The sequence below is a fragment of the Tripterygium wilfordii genome, chromosome 13 (assembly GCF_013401445.1).
Source record: "Tripterygium wilfordii isolate XIE 37 chromosome 13, ASM1340144v1, whole genome shotgun sequence".
NCBI lineage: Eukaryota > Viridiplantae > Streptophyta > Magnoliopsida > Celastrales > Celastraceae > Tripterygium > Tripterygium wilfordii.
Window position 1 is genome coordinate 12699750 of NC_052244.1, and position 13834 is coordinate 12713583.

Genomic DNA, 13834 nt, shown 5'->3' on the forward strand with positions numbered 1-13834 from the left:
ACCCTTGTACCAAACACACCATTATTGTCAAGGAGAAGTAATTAATAGCTTTAAGATGATGAGAATGAAAAGGGTTTGTCTTTTTACTATCCCAGGAAAATGTAAAGTCCAAAATTCCACATCTCTCTGACATAACTCGACCGAATGCCTTAAAAGCAAAGCATAGCTCCTCTCACAAAGGAGGCTTCCTTGAGCTTAAGTACCATATGCGATGGCTCAACCATTAACTTGTGCGAGCTCAGGTCCAAAGCCTCCAAAATGGACAATATTAGTTCGTAATGTTAGGGATGAATTTTTTGACTTGGTATTGGAGGAAAGTCTCGGTTCAGTATTTGGATGAGACTCTACCTGTTCACTTGTTGAGTCTGACATAACTAAACCCACAAGTGCGGATGAGTGTTAAGAATAAAATCACACATCGGTCTGGCATAACCCAACCAAATGGTTTTCAAGTAAAACCCCACTGCTCTCATATAGAAAACGCGTTTTCATTGGTTTAAGAGTCAATGACGATGGCCTATGAAGAACAAATTCGTGCAAGCCCGTGACCCAAAACGGACAATATGGGTTGGGAATCTCATCACTTTAATGATTTAGAGTTTAAGTTGGTCTCTCTGATTCCTTACCAAAATCAGAATCTAGTGTATATTGGTATATTTGTTGTTGAGAATAATTGCTTCTAAGCCTTAGTTGTGGATAAAGTATATGGAGTGGATAGATCAATCTTGAAGCAAAGACATAAAGACAGCTTAGGACCATGCAATGGCTTGAGCGCATGAACCTTTGCATTTGAAGGATAATCATCACCTTTGAGGGGCTATTGCACTGCCTCTCTTTCTACCAAAAACAATGTGAAGAGATGATGTAGATAATCATCACTGTCTAATAAGAACACTGAAATTGTAATTTCCACCAACAGTTTTGACTTTTTTCTTGATAATCTCATGGAAGTCATGTGGTCAAAATTTGAGTTCGACGGTAAACTCAGGTTTATGATGGGCTAGTTTAAGTTTTCATGGGCTTAGATATTTCGAAATTGGGGGCCCAAGCCAACGAGGCCATTTTTAAATTCGGAACATAATGCATTTGGGATTTGTGTGACTAAACACTCCTATCAAAATCAAGTATTGTTAATTCAAGAATGAAAAAAATCAAGTCTTGTTCGAGATTTTGGGGGAAGGTAGGGAATATGAAGGAATATGATTTCTAATGGCGCCCAAACAAATGAGAAAGTATTGATTGGTTGTTTAGTGCTACGTTATGAAGCTGATGTGATGCAAATGTTTCACTGAATATTCGATACGTGGCTTTCTAGTCAGTACATCGGAATAAGGTGCAAAGGGAGTGGATTGTGATGGCTTTTGTGGAGGGATTGCGAATAATGTTTACAAAGTTGAAATTGGAGGAGGCACGACTGGTGGTTTGGACGAGAGTTCCCGACAACGGAATTTGGCGGAGGTCGGACGAAGAGAGTAATTGAAGGAGAACATGGTAGCGGAGGAGGTCCGCTAGTTATTCCGGCACCAGCCTCATCCGCCTCAAATTCATCGACTATGCCAGAGACCGACGTCAGATCTTATGTCAGGGCAGTAATAGCTTATTTGGTTATATCTCTGGACTTAAGGCGGATGACACAAACGTTAAGAGTTCGAATCAGCTGAGAGTATTTTTCCTAATTCGGCGAGTCTATCCACTTTCGAGAAGGGGTTAGAAGCCTCATTTCTATTGTATGGGCCGGTTGAATTTAGTGACTAATATGTGGCATTGCCAGCCCAAAATTCAGGAATTCATGAGTAATCTCTATCGATCCAACTAATGTCAGTCTTAAACAAATATATTCTAGACAGACAACGAAGGAGACATGGGCCTCCACAATCATCTAATCCTTCTCACCTCTCAAGCATGTCACGTGACCTTAATGGGCCCTCTATTTTACGGGCCCATATCCAGCTCGTCTGATTGACCCCAACGGGCCCTGGAATCCTGTTTCAAAAAAGTTTGAAAGTCGCGCACCGTAATCAATCTGGTTTTGATTTGATTTTGACAAACTGAAACTGCCACGTGTCGATCCAAACACGAACGAGCAGCACTGAACGCGAAATGTCATCCATTAAAAAAGATTAAAAATACAGCAAAAGCCATGAAAAAAGCGCTTGGATCCGGTTGTAGAGAGAGAGAAGTGTGGGACTGCTAACGAAAGCCTCGCTCCTCCTGGTTGTGGTGATGGCGGAGGCCGGCGGTTGCGTTGGTGTGGACATGGGGGCTTGAGATTGCATATGAGGAGGCGATTGTGGGTTTCGAGCTAGCTGAATCGGAGAGCATGGTCGGCGATTTCTAGTTTGGCCATGTTTCTCCGGCTCTAATCTCTCTCTATCGCAGGCGTTTCTCCTTTGGTTTGTGCTATTGCGGCTGATTTCTGGACTGGGGGCTTCCGAGCCGGTTTCTCCTTCCACCGATCTGGTGGAGTTTGTTCAAAGTACGTTGTTCTTTCTCTCTTTCGGGTTGTGCATTGGGGTGATAGACCATTGATATTTGAGATTTTGATGATGAATTTGAGATTAGGTTTACTAAATTTGAACAATTTGTGGCCATTGTTTGATTCTACTGTGACTGATTTGATGCCTTTTCTCTTTCTTATTGTTGTTGACTAGGTCGAGTTGTTGTGTCAATAAGTCTAGAATTTTCTGAAATTTAGAATTAAACTGGTTTAAAGGATCTGGTGGATTTATTTCTTTGAATGCCGTAGAACCTTGGGCTTGAGGGTATAATCATAATAGTATTGCCCAATAGATTTGTTCTCATTTTCTATCCTTCATGTTGATTGTCGAAAATTGCAGGAAATAATTGTTATGCTCCATCGAGATGGTTCTCAAAACCATTGTACGCGAATTGAAGGAGATTACAGATGTAATTGGAAGCAAATCAAAACGAAGGTTTGAGAGGAAGACTTGGAGTGGCCGTACAAAGTCATATATAGTGCCTGATGAAGAACTACTACCCTATGTAGAATCAATAGAGCAGGGGCAGTGGGTGAACCTCCCACCGGAATTGCTTCTGGACATTATTCAAAGGGTAGAAGAGAGTGAGACCTCATGGCCTGCTCGTGCTGTTGTTACATTTTGTGCTTCAGTTTGTAGGTCCTGGAGGGAAATTACAAAGGAGATTGTTCTGACTCCAGAGCAATGTGGAAAGATAACCTTTCCCATCTCATTAAAACAGGTAACACTCTTCTCTTTATTTTTAAGAATTTTTTTTCCGATTATCATGTTTGCTCATTGTTTTTAAGCTTCTTTTTTTTTTTTCCTCGCTTTGTGCTTGTAAACAGCCGGGTCCTCGTGAGTCTCCCATACAGTGCTTTATCAGGAGAGATAGAACTACCTCCACTTATTATTTGTACTTAGGTCTTGTGCCTTGTAAGTGCTGTTCTGCCCTTATCTTTACGCATGATTGATATTATTGTCTTTATTTTTCCATTTTATCCTTGTGCAATTACAATGTTCTTGTGTAGTTTCTTGCAGATGAGAATATATAATTGATTATTACCACTTGCTACCCAGCTTTTTGATCCTCTTGATGAAATATTGATTAGGAACATGATATTCATTGTAGTTGGTACTCTGGATAAATAATTTTGGGGGAAAAAAGAAGGGGAGGAGTTGGAGAAAGAAAAAAGGAATGACATTGGAGCCACATTTTCTTTGTCTAATAGCAGTAACTAGTATGATCTGATAAGGTGGCTTTGTTAAATACTTTGTTCTTTAAATACATTATCAAATCGTCAGTTTCTGATGTCAATATATTATTATGTTGTTAACTGCTGACCAAATTTGCTGATACCATTGGGAGGATTATTAGCAGAAATAAAAAGGGGTTATGTTGGAGTTAAGTTTCTAGTTATTCTTACTCAAGGAAAAAAGAAGTTAGTTTGTTGGTCTAAAATTAGAGGCTGACAAAGTTGACCTTACTAAACATTTTGCTTGGTGTAGTTTTAGTATATCATAAGATTATTGGTTGCGAAGTGGCTTTATTGCCAATGTCAATGCCTTGACAGCTGAAGCCTAGAATGATAAACTGTTGTTAGCTGCCAGAAAGACAAACATTTTGCTTGGTGTAGTTTTAGTGTATCATCAGATTATTGGTTGCGAAGTGGCTTTATTGCCGATGTTAATGCATTGACAGCTGAAGCCGAGAATGATAAACTGTTGTTGGCTGCCAGAAAGATCAGGAAGCAAGCGCGTACAGAGTTTGTGATTTCGTTGGTCTCTGACAATTTTTCACGGGCCAGCAACACATATATTGGTAAATTAAGGTGAGTCTTGGTGGTTGGCACCTCACACATGTTTCTCAATTTGGTTTAAGAGTGCTCTTTTCTTTTAGCTGCAATTAACAAACATTTTCTTCCCAGGTCTAACTTATTGGGTACCAAGTTCACCATATATGACAGCCAGCCTCCATGTGAAACAGCAATGCAAACGACTAGCCGCACAAACCGCAGGATCAAGACTAAGCAGGTGTCTCCAAGAGTTCCGGCATGTAACTACACTGTAGGCTCTATCTCATATGAACTAAATGTTTTGCGGACAAGAGGACCTAGAAGAATGAATTGCGTCATGCACTCTATTCCTATGTCTTCTATCGAAGAGGGGGGCACTGCACCAACACCAATGTTTTTTTCACAATCATTTGATGAACATGTTCCCTCCTTACCAGGCTCAAAAGTAAAGGAATCAATCACAGATATCAAATCTGTAAGCTTGTTGGGGTCACCAGTGGTGGTTCAGCGCTCAGTTGAGCCTCTAATCCTTAAAAATAAGGCTCCTAGATGGCATGAGCAACTGCAGTGCTGGTGCCTAAATTTCAAAGGACGTGTTACTGTGGCTTCTGTAAAGAATTTCCAGCTTGGGGCTGCTGTTGAGCCATCCCACAATGTGCCTGCTGCGGAACAAGAAAAGGTAATCTTACAATTTGGTAAAATTGGAAAAGATATCTTCACCATGGATTACCATTACCCACTTTCAGCATTCCAAGCCTTCGCAATCTGCCTTAGCAGCTTTGATACCAAACCAGCCTGTGAATGATAACCAAGTTCCAAGAGATCCTATCGGGGTGTGTTGATTTGCTTCCTCGCTTCTATGTAAATGAGTACACGGCCATCTACTGACATTTGTGGCCGTTCTGTGGGTAGTTCGTTTTATGATCTTGGAATTGCTTGTATGTTGCCTTATCATATTGGCACTATATTTATCTTTTAGAACTATGAAATTCCAAGCCGTAGTTCCAGTGTTGACTTCCCTGCTCCCAATTGTTATCCTAACATGTTAGTTCTCATATCATTTCCTTGTTTGATCCATCTGCCTGTGTTTGTGCCTTTGTGGTCACATTGACGGTGCTTGATTTTCTTGAAGGCCGCAAATCCTCTTCTTTTTTTCTTCTTTTTTTCCTTGTTTTCAGGCATCTTCCCCATATTGTTCTGGTTGGATCATATGTTGTTCATCGAAGATTAGGATTCCATGAGGGTCACCTCTAGCCAAACGGTTAAGTTTGGCCACTACAGGGAGTAGTTATACTGAAGGAGCTCTCAAACTACAAAGTAGCAGTCAGAAACTGCTCCACTGCACTTCACAATTCCTTTTTTTTTTCATTTCCCTCAAAAAATATAATGAACTACTGACATCTCTAAAGTGTAACCTGAATCGTTGTCCCTCCCCACATATAGCACCCAATGCATATTTTATTAAAATAAACTTGACAAACAAATCTAGGGGACAAGATCATATTACCTTTGATGGAGGAAGATATAAGCTTGGAGACCTAGGGCCCCCCAGTACCTCTTCTTTCCAGATTCCAGATTTATTAGGATAAAACAAGTAAGAGACATCCATTAAATGAACGGGCAAGAGGGTAAGTGATTGAAAGGTAGGAGACCATTAGTCAGGCAGATTTTGGGAGGATCTTATGATTCCTCACTCACTTCATATGCTTGTGTCTCCAATTGCTTTGGTCCTGAAAACCACTCGCTTACCTACTACAGTACTACCACTCTTAATCAAATTTCTTCTTCAGTTCAACACCAACTTCAAACATTAACCAAGCAACAAGTGGTTGACGTTGTGATTGTATATTTAGAGCCTATAATGTTGACAGAAGAAGAAAAAGGACGGGTTTTTTTTACCTCGCTCTTCTAGTTCCACACGAGGGCTGATCAGTCTGGTGAAATCACATATTTGGATACTCATCAGGGAGTTACAGACTTATAGAAATAAAAGTAATGAATTTGCATCTGCAAAAACAAATGCCACTAGTGAGCCGACTAGGTAGAAAGTAGTATAGACTAATTATGCATTTACCTTTGCCTCGTATAAACTGATCCCAATGGTTTGACACAAGAACCTGATCACTCGTCGGATTGAAACAAATATGAAGCTTATGATAGTATAACAACTTGAATATAAGTATCCATCATGGAAGAATTAGTTACGCCTGAAAAACTGCAGGTATACTTCAAAACGATGAAATACCATTCAGCATATATTTACACATAACCAAACTATACATTTTACAATCTATATAGCCGAAAACATCAGCAAATAAAGAATAATACATAACAACAAACTACAGGTGTTTTCAAAGTAAGGACTTAAAATAAGTACACGTGTTTTCACCATTGATTTAAAACATGTAGGACTCAAAACAGTGGGTCCCACTAGTCATTTCACGTAAATCAATGGTCAAAAAGCTGTACTTATTTTAAGTGTCCTTACTTTGAGTACTTATAAGAGAATTCCTGTAGAAAGTAGTAGTATTGTGAGAAAAGAAACCACTAACTATGTTGATGATTATCTCACCGCCCTGTTCTAGACAAGTAAGAGAAGCCCTTCAGACACAAAAAAGATTCTTACCTGGCAGATTTAATGTACACACCAGTATAATGAACTCTAGGTCAACAAGTGGTTGTCAATTGAGAAAGATCTAAGCCTTCATTTCTTCTTTCGGGATGCACGAGAAATGGACTTTGAGAACATGGAAAATTTTATCCCAAAAAACCCTGAAGCCTTGGAAGATGATTTCTTTTCTGTGGAATTGTCACTGACATCTCGAGAGGCATCAAAGGTCGGTCCATTGCAGTCTTCCTCAGCATCATATTTGATATCTCTTAATTGCCGTAGCAGTTCACATGCACTAGCCTTTGCCTTCTCAGTTCCATTCATAGATATATGAACCAGTGAAGGGATAATACCTTTATCCATGACCGTGTGACAATATTGAACCTTCTGTGAGCACAGAGAAAGAAGAACAGCCACTGCATGCTCTTGGTCGTCATGACTTCCAATCTCAAGTATTTCAGCAATAGAAGCAACGCATTCATCAGATTCAGCAATAGAAACCCTAGCCTCCTCAATGTCACAGAAAACTTTCAAAAGAGATAAACAATGGTTTGCAAGAGAGCTTTCTTTTAAGAGAGGAACTAAAATTGGAATGCATCCTAAAGATACAATGTGGCAACAGATATCCTTGTTTGAGGACAAATTCTGCAGAACTCTAATGGCTTGTTCCTCGAATTTTCTGGTCTGGGGTTCAAGGATCTTTATGATGGGAACAAGAGCACCAGATTCTGCAATTTTAGATCTTAAATGTGGATGGCCAGACAACACATCCAATACAGCAAGCACCTCTTCAGTTACTTCTGAATCAAGAAAAGATGCGAAGAGGCTATATGCATCTCCATTTAAGTATGATATCCCACCCCTGAATGAAGCAGCACAGAGAAAAAAATTTACTTGCGAAATTTATACTTGCACATTATAAGTAAGAGATTTGAGTTGCAAATAAGCGGCTGAAACAACAAGCACCTGCATGACTATGACATTTTAATGGCAGAAATTTAGGGATGTTAATGGTACTAAAGTAGGGCCGGCTGTTATATAGTGTCTGTATAGTTATTGCTAAATATGTACAGTTATTAGATAGATCATATAGTATATATGCTTTCCTTATTTGGCAGATTACAGCTCTGTCAATTAGCTGTTTGATTCCTAATAATCAGGCTTGTACAGTTCTATTTAATGAAGGTATCCGAAGGAGAGAGCACCTTTTTTTCGAAAATGATAAAGATCCAGCAATTGGTATCCTAGTTATCCCAGCTGTTGAGTTGGACGCACAGACCCAAGTGAATTCATGAGATCCACACGTCCCATATGATGCCCATGAAATCTCGTGCCTACAACTCAGCAGTTGTAATAACTGTGATACCAGTTGCTGGGATCCCTATAAACTACAGTTTTTTTGCTCCTCAAAATACTGTGTGCTTTGACATGATAGAGCTCACAAGAGCTTTAAGTACTGGATGTCAATGCATTTACAGGTCAACTTATCCTAGAAGTCACGAAAAAAGGCTTAAAATTCTCAATTAAGAAGAAACAACAAGTATGGAACTTGTAATGACAGTTCAATAGGTTAAAAACAACAAGCATCGCCGTCAATAAAAGGAAATAGCAACATCGCAAAATTTCTCTTAACTAGTACTGTCAAAAAATTAAAACTTACCTGTTTTTGCTGACAAATGCCAATAACAACTGATATCCAGTCCTTTGCGCTTCTAAATCATGTAAGCTATGAGCTTCCCTCAAAAATTTAATGAGAGGTTCAACAAAATTCTCAGATGACAGAGAATAACAAGTTTGATCACTGTGTTGCAAATAGCTTTTGATATTTTCAACCATCTTGTTTTGCGATTCCCAGTTAAGCTCTGAAAGTGTCAATAAAAACCCTGTCTCATCTAAAGAATGACGTCTATGAGACTCAACATTTCCCATTGCCAATGTTGTATTCGAGGCATCCGCAACCTTAGCATGTAACGAGTGCGGAGAGTAACTAGTATCTAAAGATCCAAGAGACACATTGCTGATATCCAATGGAAGGCGTAAATCATTCATGGAATTGCCGAAGCTAGCAATGGAAGTGGAGGATTGGTCTGAGTGAATCACATTTAGATACGTACTTGGATCAGGAATGGTGATTCCATGTGTGATGCACCACTTTAATATTAGGTCCTTCATAACAACATTCGGAGTTAAAGACTGATGAACCAGATTCATTTTTGTTACTGGACACGTATTATTACCCTCATCAAACCACTTCTGGATCCATACCCTTTCAAATGTTTGCCCAGAAGCTACGACAACAGGATCATACATCAATCTCAAAGATATGGGGCACTTAAATTCCTCGGGGGGTACAGCTCTATTTAACAAGTCAACTTGAGCCTCAAAATGGCCACAACCCCGGGAAGATTCTACTGCAGTAGATCTACAACTATGAGAACGGCCCCTATTGTTCGGATGCACAAATGATCGAGCACCTTCACCCTCTGTTTGCTCCTCCATCATCAAGTTTCCATACTTCTTCAATAGATACAGCAAGTATTTTAATATTTTCTTCTTTATAGGGTCATCATCACCAATTTTATCTAACAGCTTCCTAATCGATCTTTTCTCTATTAAGATGGCCTTCGATGATGTAATACATAGCTTTGAAGCAGCAAATTGCAGAGCTTTGGGTTCAGAATTGTCCCCTGAATCCAATTTAGAATTACCGTGCCGAAGCAATTCACGCATAAGCTTACCAGCCTCTTCCTCAGAAGAATCCTGGATAAACATTGCATCTCGAAGATCATCAATAATTTGAGAGATCTGCAAGCAGAAATTGATTTCGAAAAAGGATCAAAATTACAATTTCATTTCACATAAGAAATACAGAACCTAAAAGTGCCTACCTAAGATAGATTCATCTCCACATCATTATTCATCTCTATAATGTCTTGCAACAATAATAAATTCAAGAAAGAAATGCATCAAAAATGCATCATGGAATAAGGATGAAAACTGCTTTACCAGACAATTGCTATACAACTGTGGTAATCGCTTGGGAAAATTTCCAATAGTCCAAAATGAAACAAGGAATAACAGCAAGAAATCACCAGAGAAGCATTCCACAGAAAATTTTCAGGAACAGCTGAGAATTAAGGGGAACTGATTCTGAAATAGAGAGGAGGTCAGATTTCTCATAACTTGAACAGGGGAGAGTGTTAGAAGATAAGACGAAGAAAAATCATAGAAGTGACAAAACAAAAGTACATATCCAATTAGTATATCATTTATGGGATTCAGCAAAGCTCCAAGTCAAATAAATGGGTAGCATTGGAGTTGAAAATTCTAAAGTAAATGCATCTTGAACAAAGCACTGTGGGTCCTAGAAACCACACCCTTAATCTCTATGAGAGTTGAATCTAGAACATCTGCATTAGAATTACCAAATTCAATTCATGAGGATTCTTAAAATCATGATCATAATATGCCAACATCACAAGTGATCAACTCAAAAATTAAGGTTGGAACATCAAGTGAAAAGGATATTTATTTGTGGAAACAGCAAGTGGCTGGCAAATGCTTTGAGCTTACACCAAACAGCTGTGCATATATATAATTTTTTGAAGTCAACATACTGGGAAAAAAAATGGAAAATGAGAACAAGGAAAAACACTCAAAAGACACGTAGTATCCAACCTTAGCAGCCAACGATACTGGTACCATGGTTCGAATTTCTTTCAAACTTTTTTCCAATAAGTCCCTTGACCTTTGACATCTTGAGAGTATCACATCTCCAGATATTGCCTGAAAGGGACAAGAACACTTTATGGGATATGAAAATAGAGTTCAGCAGAATAAGGTATAACAGCATGGGTTAATCAACTGTAACACAATGCAAAACGGAAAAATTAATTTCCACACAACTATTAGAGGTTCTACAAAGAAGCAATTTCTGCAAAAGAGTTAATAAAAGAAAATACAAACCAGATAGAGTTTACTAGAATCGCTGCAGTACTGGAGAATTAGATTGGATTTATCTATTGCAGTACTCAGCGAGCATAGTGCCTGTAATCCTGATGAGCATCTAGGTCGAGCTGCTTCTATATCAGGAAGTATATTTGTGATTCTATCCACGAACTTCATAAGCTCAGTGCACATTAAACAATGCACCTGTGATCATGAGTAACAGTGAATTAATGTGACACATGGAACTTGCAATGGGAAAAAAAATGTACAAATACAGCTGAAGTTTGTTTTTAAACCAAAGATCATAATTTGACCAGAAAATAAAATTTTGCATGGGAATTAGTATACCTTAAATTTACAAGGATGTGGCAATAAGTCCACTGCTTCAGTAACTTCATTCCCCATTCAAATGGGAAGTAATTTTGATCTGCATGTCCAAAAGAATTTACAAAAGGTTCATCAAAATGCTTTTCTTTCATCAATCCTCTCCATATGATCAAAGGAAAATATGATGCATAATACCAAAATCACACTTTATGATGTAGAACGCTTCAAATCTTTGGTGGGTCATGCCGATATTGTCCATGGAAGTATAAAATTTTGAAATTTTGATCAAACCAAAATTACTTTCCCGTTACGTCGCAAAAATCAGCCAGTATAAATAAAAATTAAAAAAAAAAAAAAAAAAACCAAAGGAAGGCCTTACCCGGTGTTGTCCAAAGCAGAGCAGCAATGTGAAGATCTCTACTCTGCTTACCAGGGAAGCGATTGAAGAAAGCCTCGATTGCTATCCAACACTCACAATATTGTTCGAGCCACGAGTAAGACCAAGTCTATAAAATGGCCAAGGCCAAGCTCTTACTCCAACGAAAAATCCCCTAAAAGATTTCCGATTCAGGCAGAATTTGGGTTCTTAAACGATCTATTGTGCAGAGCTGTGCAGGAGAGCATCAAGGAGACCGAAAAATATACTTCAAAAGCTTTGTAGGCGATGACCAATAACCAAAATCCCGTCACATAATCTTTTTGCTCATTGAATCTCAGACTTCCTTACTCAATTTATGTACTCCAAACGTGCAGATGCTTCGACAATAATAAGTACCCATCTCCAGCAGCAGAAAGTGATGCTCTTTTCAAGAATCCCAAAACAATAACTGGATCAATTGTTTGGCTTAACCCACAAAATAACCCAGAACCCGGAGTTGAAGAACAGAAGAGCAGAAATTAGCGCGCGGCAGCGGCGACGGATAGAAGACTGTTGGTTCTCTACTGATAGAAAAAATATTTGCAAGAGAGTCAGAAAACGCAAAAGAAAGCGATAAGCAGAGATACTTTATCTTGACAAAGTCCACCCTCAACATGGAAGATATTGTTTTTTGAATGAGTTGGGTCTAACCATTTATTTAGGCCTAATTAAAAATAAAATCCAGCACCCTGATATATTTATTAGGATAGAATAATTCAATACGGATAATATTATTGATTTGTAAGGAGGAATAAAGCCATCTGGGCCCATGTATCTATGAAAATCGAACAATTCAAAGTGACCTCTACTCCGGTTATTGGGTCGGGCATGACCCAATCTATATATGCGGGAGAGTATTGTCCCACAATAGTTGGTCTTGTACCAACCAAGTGGTTTCTATGGACAAAGCTCACCCTCAACATGTAACAAGACATTTTCCTACGTTTGAGTGAGCTAGCCTATTTGTTTGAGTCTAAGGAGAAACAAAGTCGTGCGGACCCAATATATTCACGGGAACCGAATAACCCAAAGTGACCTCTATTACACTTGTTTGATCAGGCATAATCCAACCCACAAATACGCGGGAGTATTGTCCCACATCGATTGACCTTGTGCCAATCAAGCACCCTCAACATAAACATACAACAATGTATTTTTTTAAGTTTGAGTGAGTTAGGCCTACCTCACTTGTTTGGATTTAAAGAGAAATAAAGTTGTGCGAGTCCGATGTATCCATATGAACTGAACAATTTAAAACGGACAATATTATTAATGTGCATGAGAACGTGGATTTACAACATCATATATTCGTTATAAGCTCAAATTGACGAGAGAGACTTGTCAACCAATTAGCTAAAAAGAAGCAAAGTTTCCCTGGTCTTCCATGGCGACGGAGAAATGGGTGGGTGGCTTCTTTACTTCTCTTTCAGTGTCGCGACAAAGCATGAAAACCAAATATAAGACGACAGAGACGCGTCAGGAGTGTGTGTGTGATAGCAGTAATGATTCTCCACCGTTGGATTTCCAAAGGGTCCCACTTTAAGAATCTAACGGCAACAAGTGCCGTTGAAGAAACGCCTAGGGAATGAAGAAACGCTGATAATTTCAATTCCATGCCCCCGTCCTCATTCAACTCGAACGATAATTCAAATCCATGCGCCGTGCTTTTCACCGCACGGGTTCTTCTAGTATGTTTCAACGATGCATATTCTGATACCTACTTTCTTTAAGTTAGGCTTATAATTTCCTAAACTGCTATGTTGTCACTAGGAGACCTATCCTTCAATTTCCTAAAACAAAAGGCACAAGTAGTTTCTTTAGCATTAAGCAATTCAACATAGAGATATGCAGAATTGACCAAAAATTCAAAGTCCACTTCCTTTGTTCTTTTGCACCGAGAAGGTTCCATTTTTGGAACAAATTACTTGTAACCCAAACCTCAAGTAAGACTCAAAAAAATTACGATGTGTGACTTTGATTTATTAGCCCGGCGAAAACAAAAGACTTTTCCTAACGATTTTTTCGAAGATAATAGATAGAGAGCGAAGTAAATTCAATGTGATAAGACAAAACAAAGTTTCATTTTGATTACTGCGGCTAGGTCCACGGCTTTACTATTGTTACTGACGAGCCGCAGCAATTGCGCCTATTAACGCAACTAAAAGAATTATTGAAATGAGTAACATTTGTTTTAACGAGGGTCAAAGCCGATGGAGTTCTCACAAAAATATTGCTATGTTATCGGTACGTGATAATC

The 13834-nt window shown here is 38.8% G+C and overlaps 2 protein-coding genes across 3 annotated transcripts; one reads left to right on the forward strand and one right to left on the reverse strand.

The window, feature by feature from the left end:
- Positions 1-2130: 2130 nt before the first annotated feature.
- LOC120011708 (tubby-like F-box protein 5) lies at positions 2131-5328 on the forward strand. The gene is made up of 5 exons (XM_038862811.1): positions 2131-2476; positions 2838-3219; positions 3326-3413; positions 4180-4309; positions 4406-5328. The coding sequence occupies exons 2-5, from the start codon at positions 2863-2865 to the stop codon at positions 5076-5078; spliced, it is 1248 nt and encodes a 415-aa protein (XP_038718739.1). The 5' UTR covers positions 2131-2476; positions 2838-2862; the 3' UTR covers positions 5079-5328.
- Positions 5329-6482: 1154 nt separating this feature from the next.
- On the reverse strand, positions 6483-12200 carry LOC120011707 (U-box domain-containing protein 5). Of its 2 annotated transcripts, XM_038862809.1 has the most exons (6): positions 11539-12200; positions 11181-11259; positions 10851-11036; positions 10563-10670; positions 8545-9689; positions 6483-7746 (listed from the first exon to the last, which is right to left on the reverse strand). In XM_038862809.1, the coding sequence occupies exons 2-6, from the start codon at positions 11235-11237 to the stop codon at positions 6978-6980; spliced, it is 2265 nt and encodes a 754-aa protein (XP_038718737.1). In that variant the 5' UTR covers positions 11238-11259; positions 11539-12200; the 3' UTR covers positions 6483-6977. The 2 variants fall into 2 exon arrangements, with proteins under 2 accessions (XP_038718737.1, XP_038718738.1); XM_038862810.1 differs by lacking the exons at positions 10563-10670; positions 10851-11036; positions 11181-11259; positions 11539-12200 and adding an exon at positions 9891-10381.
- Between the last annotated feature and the right edge of the window lie 1634 nt (positions 12201-13834).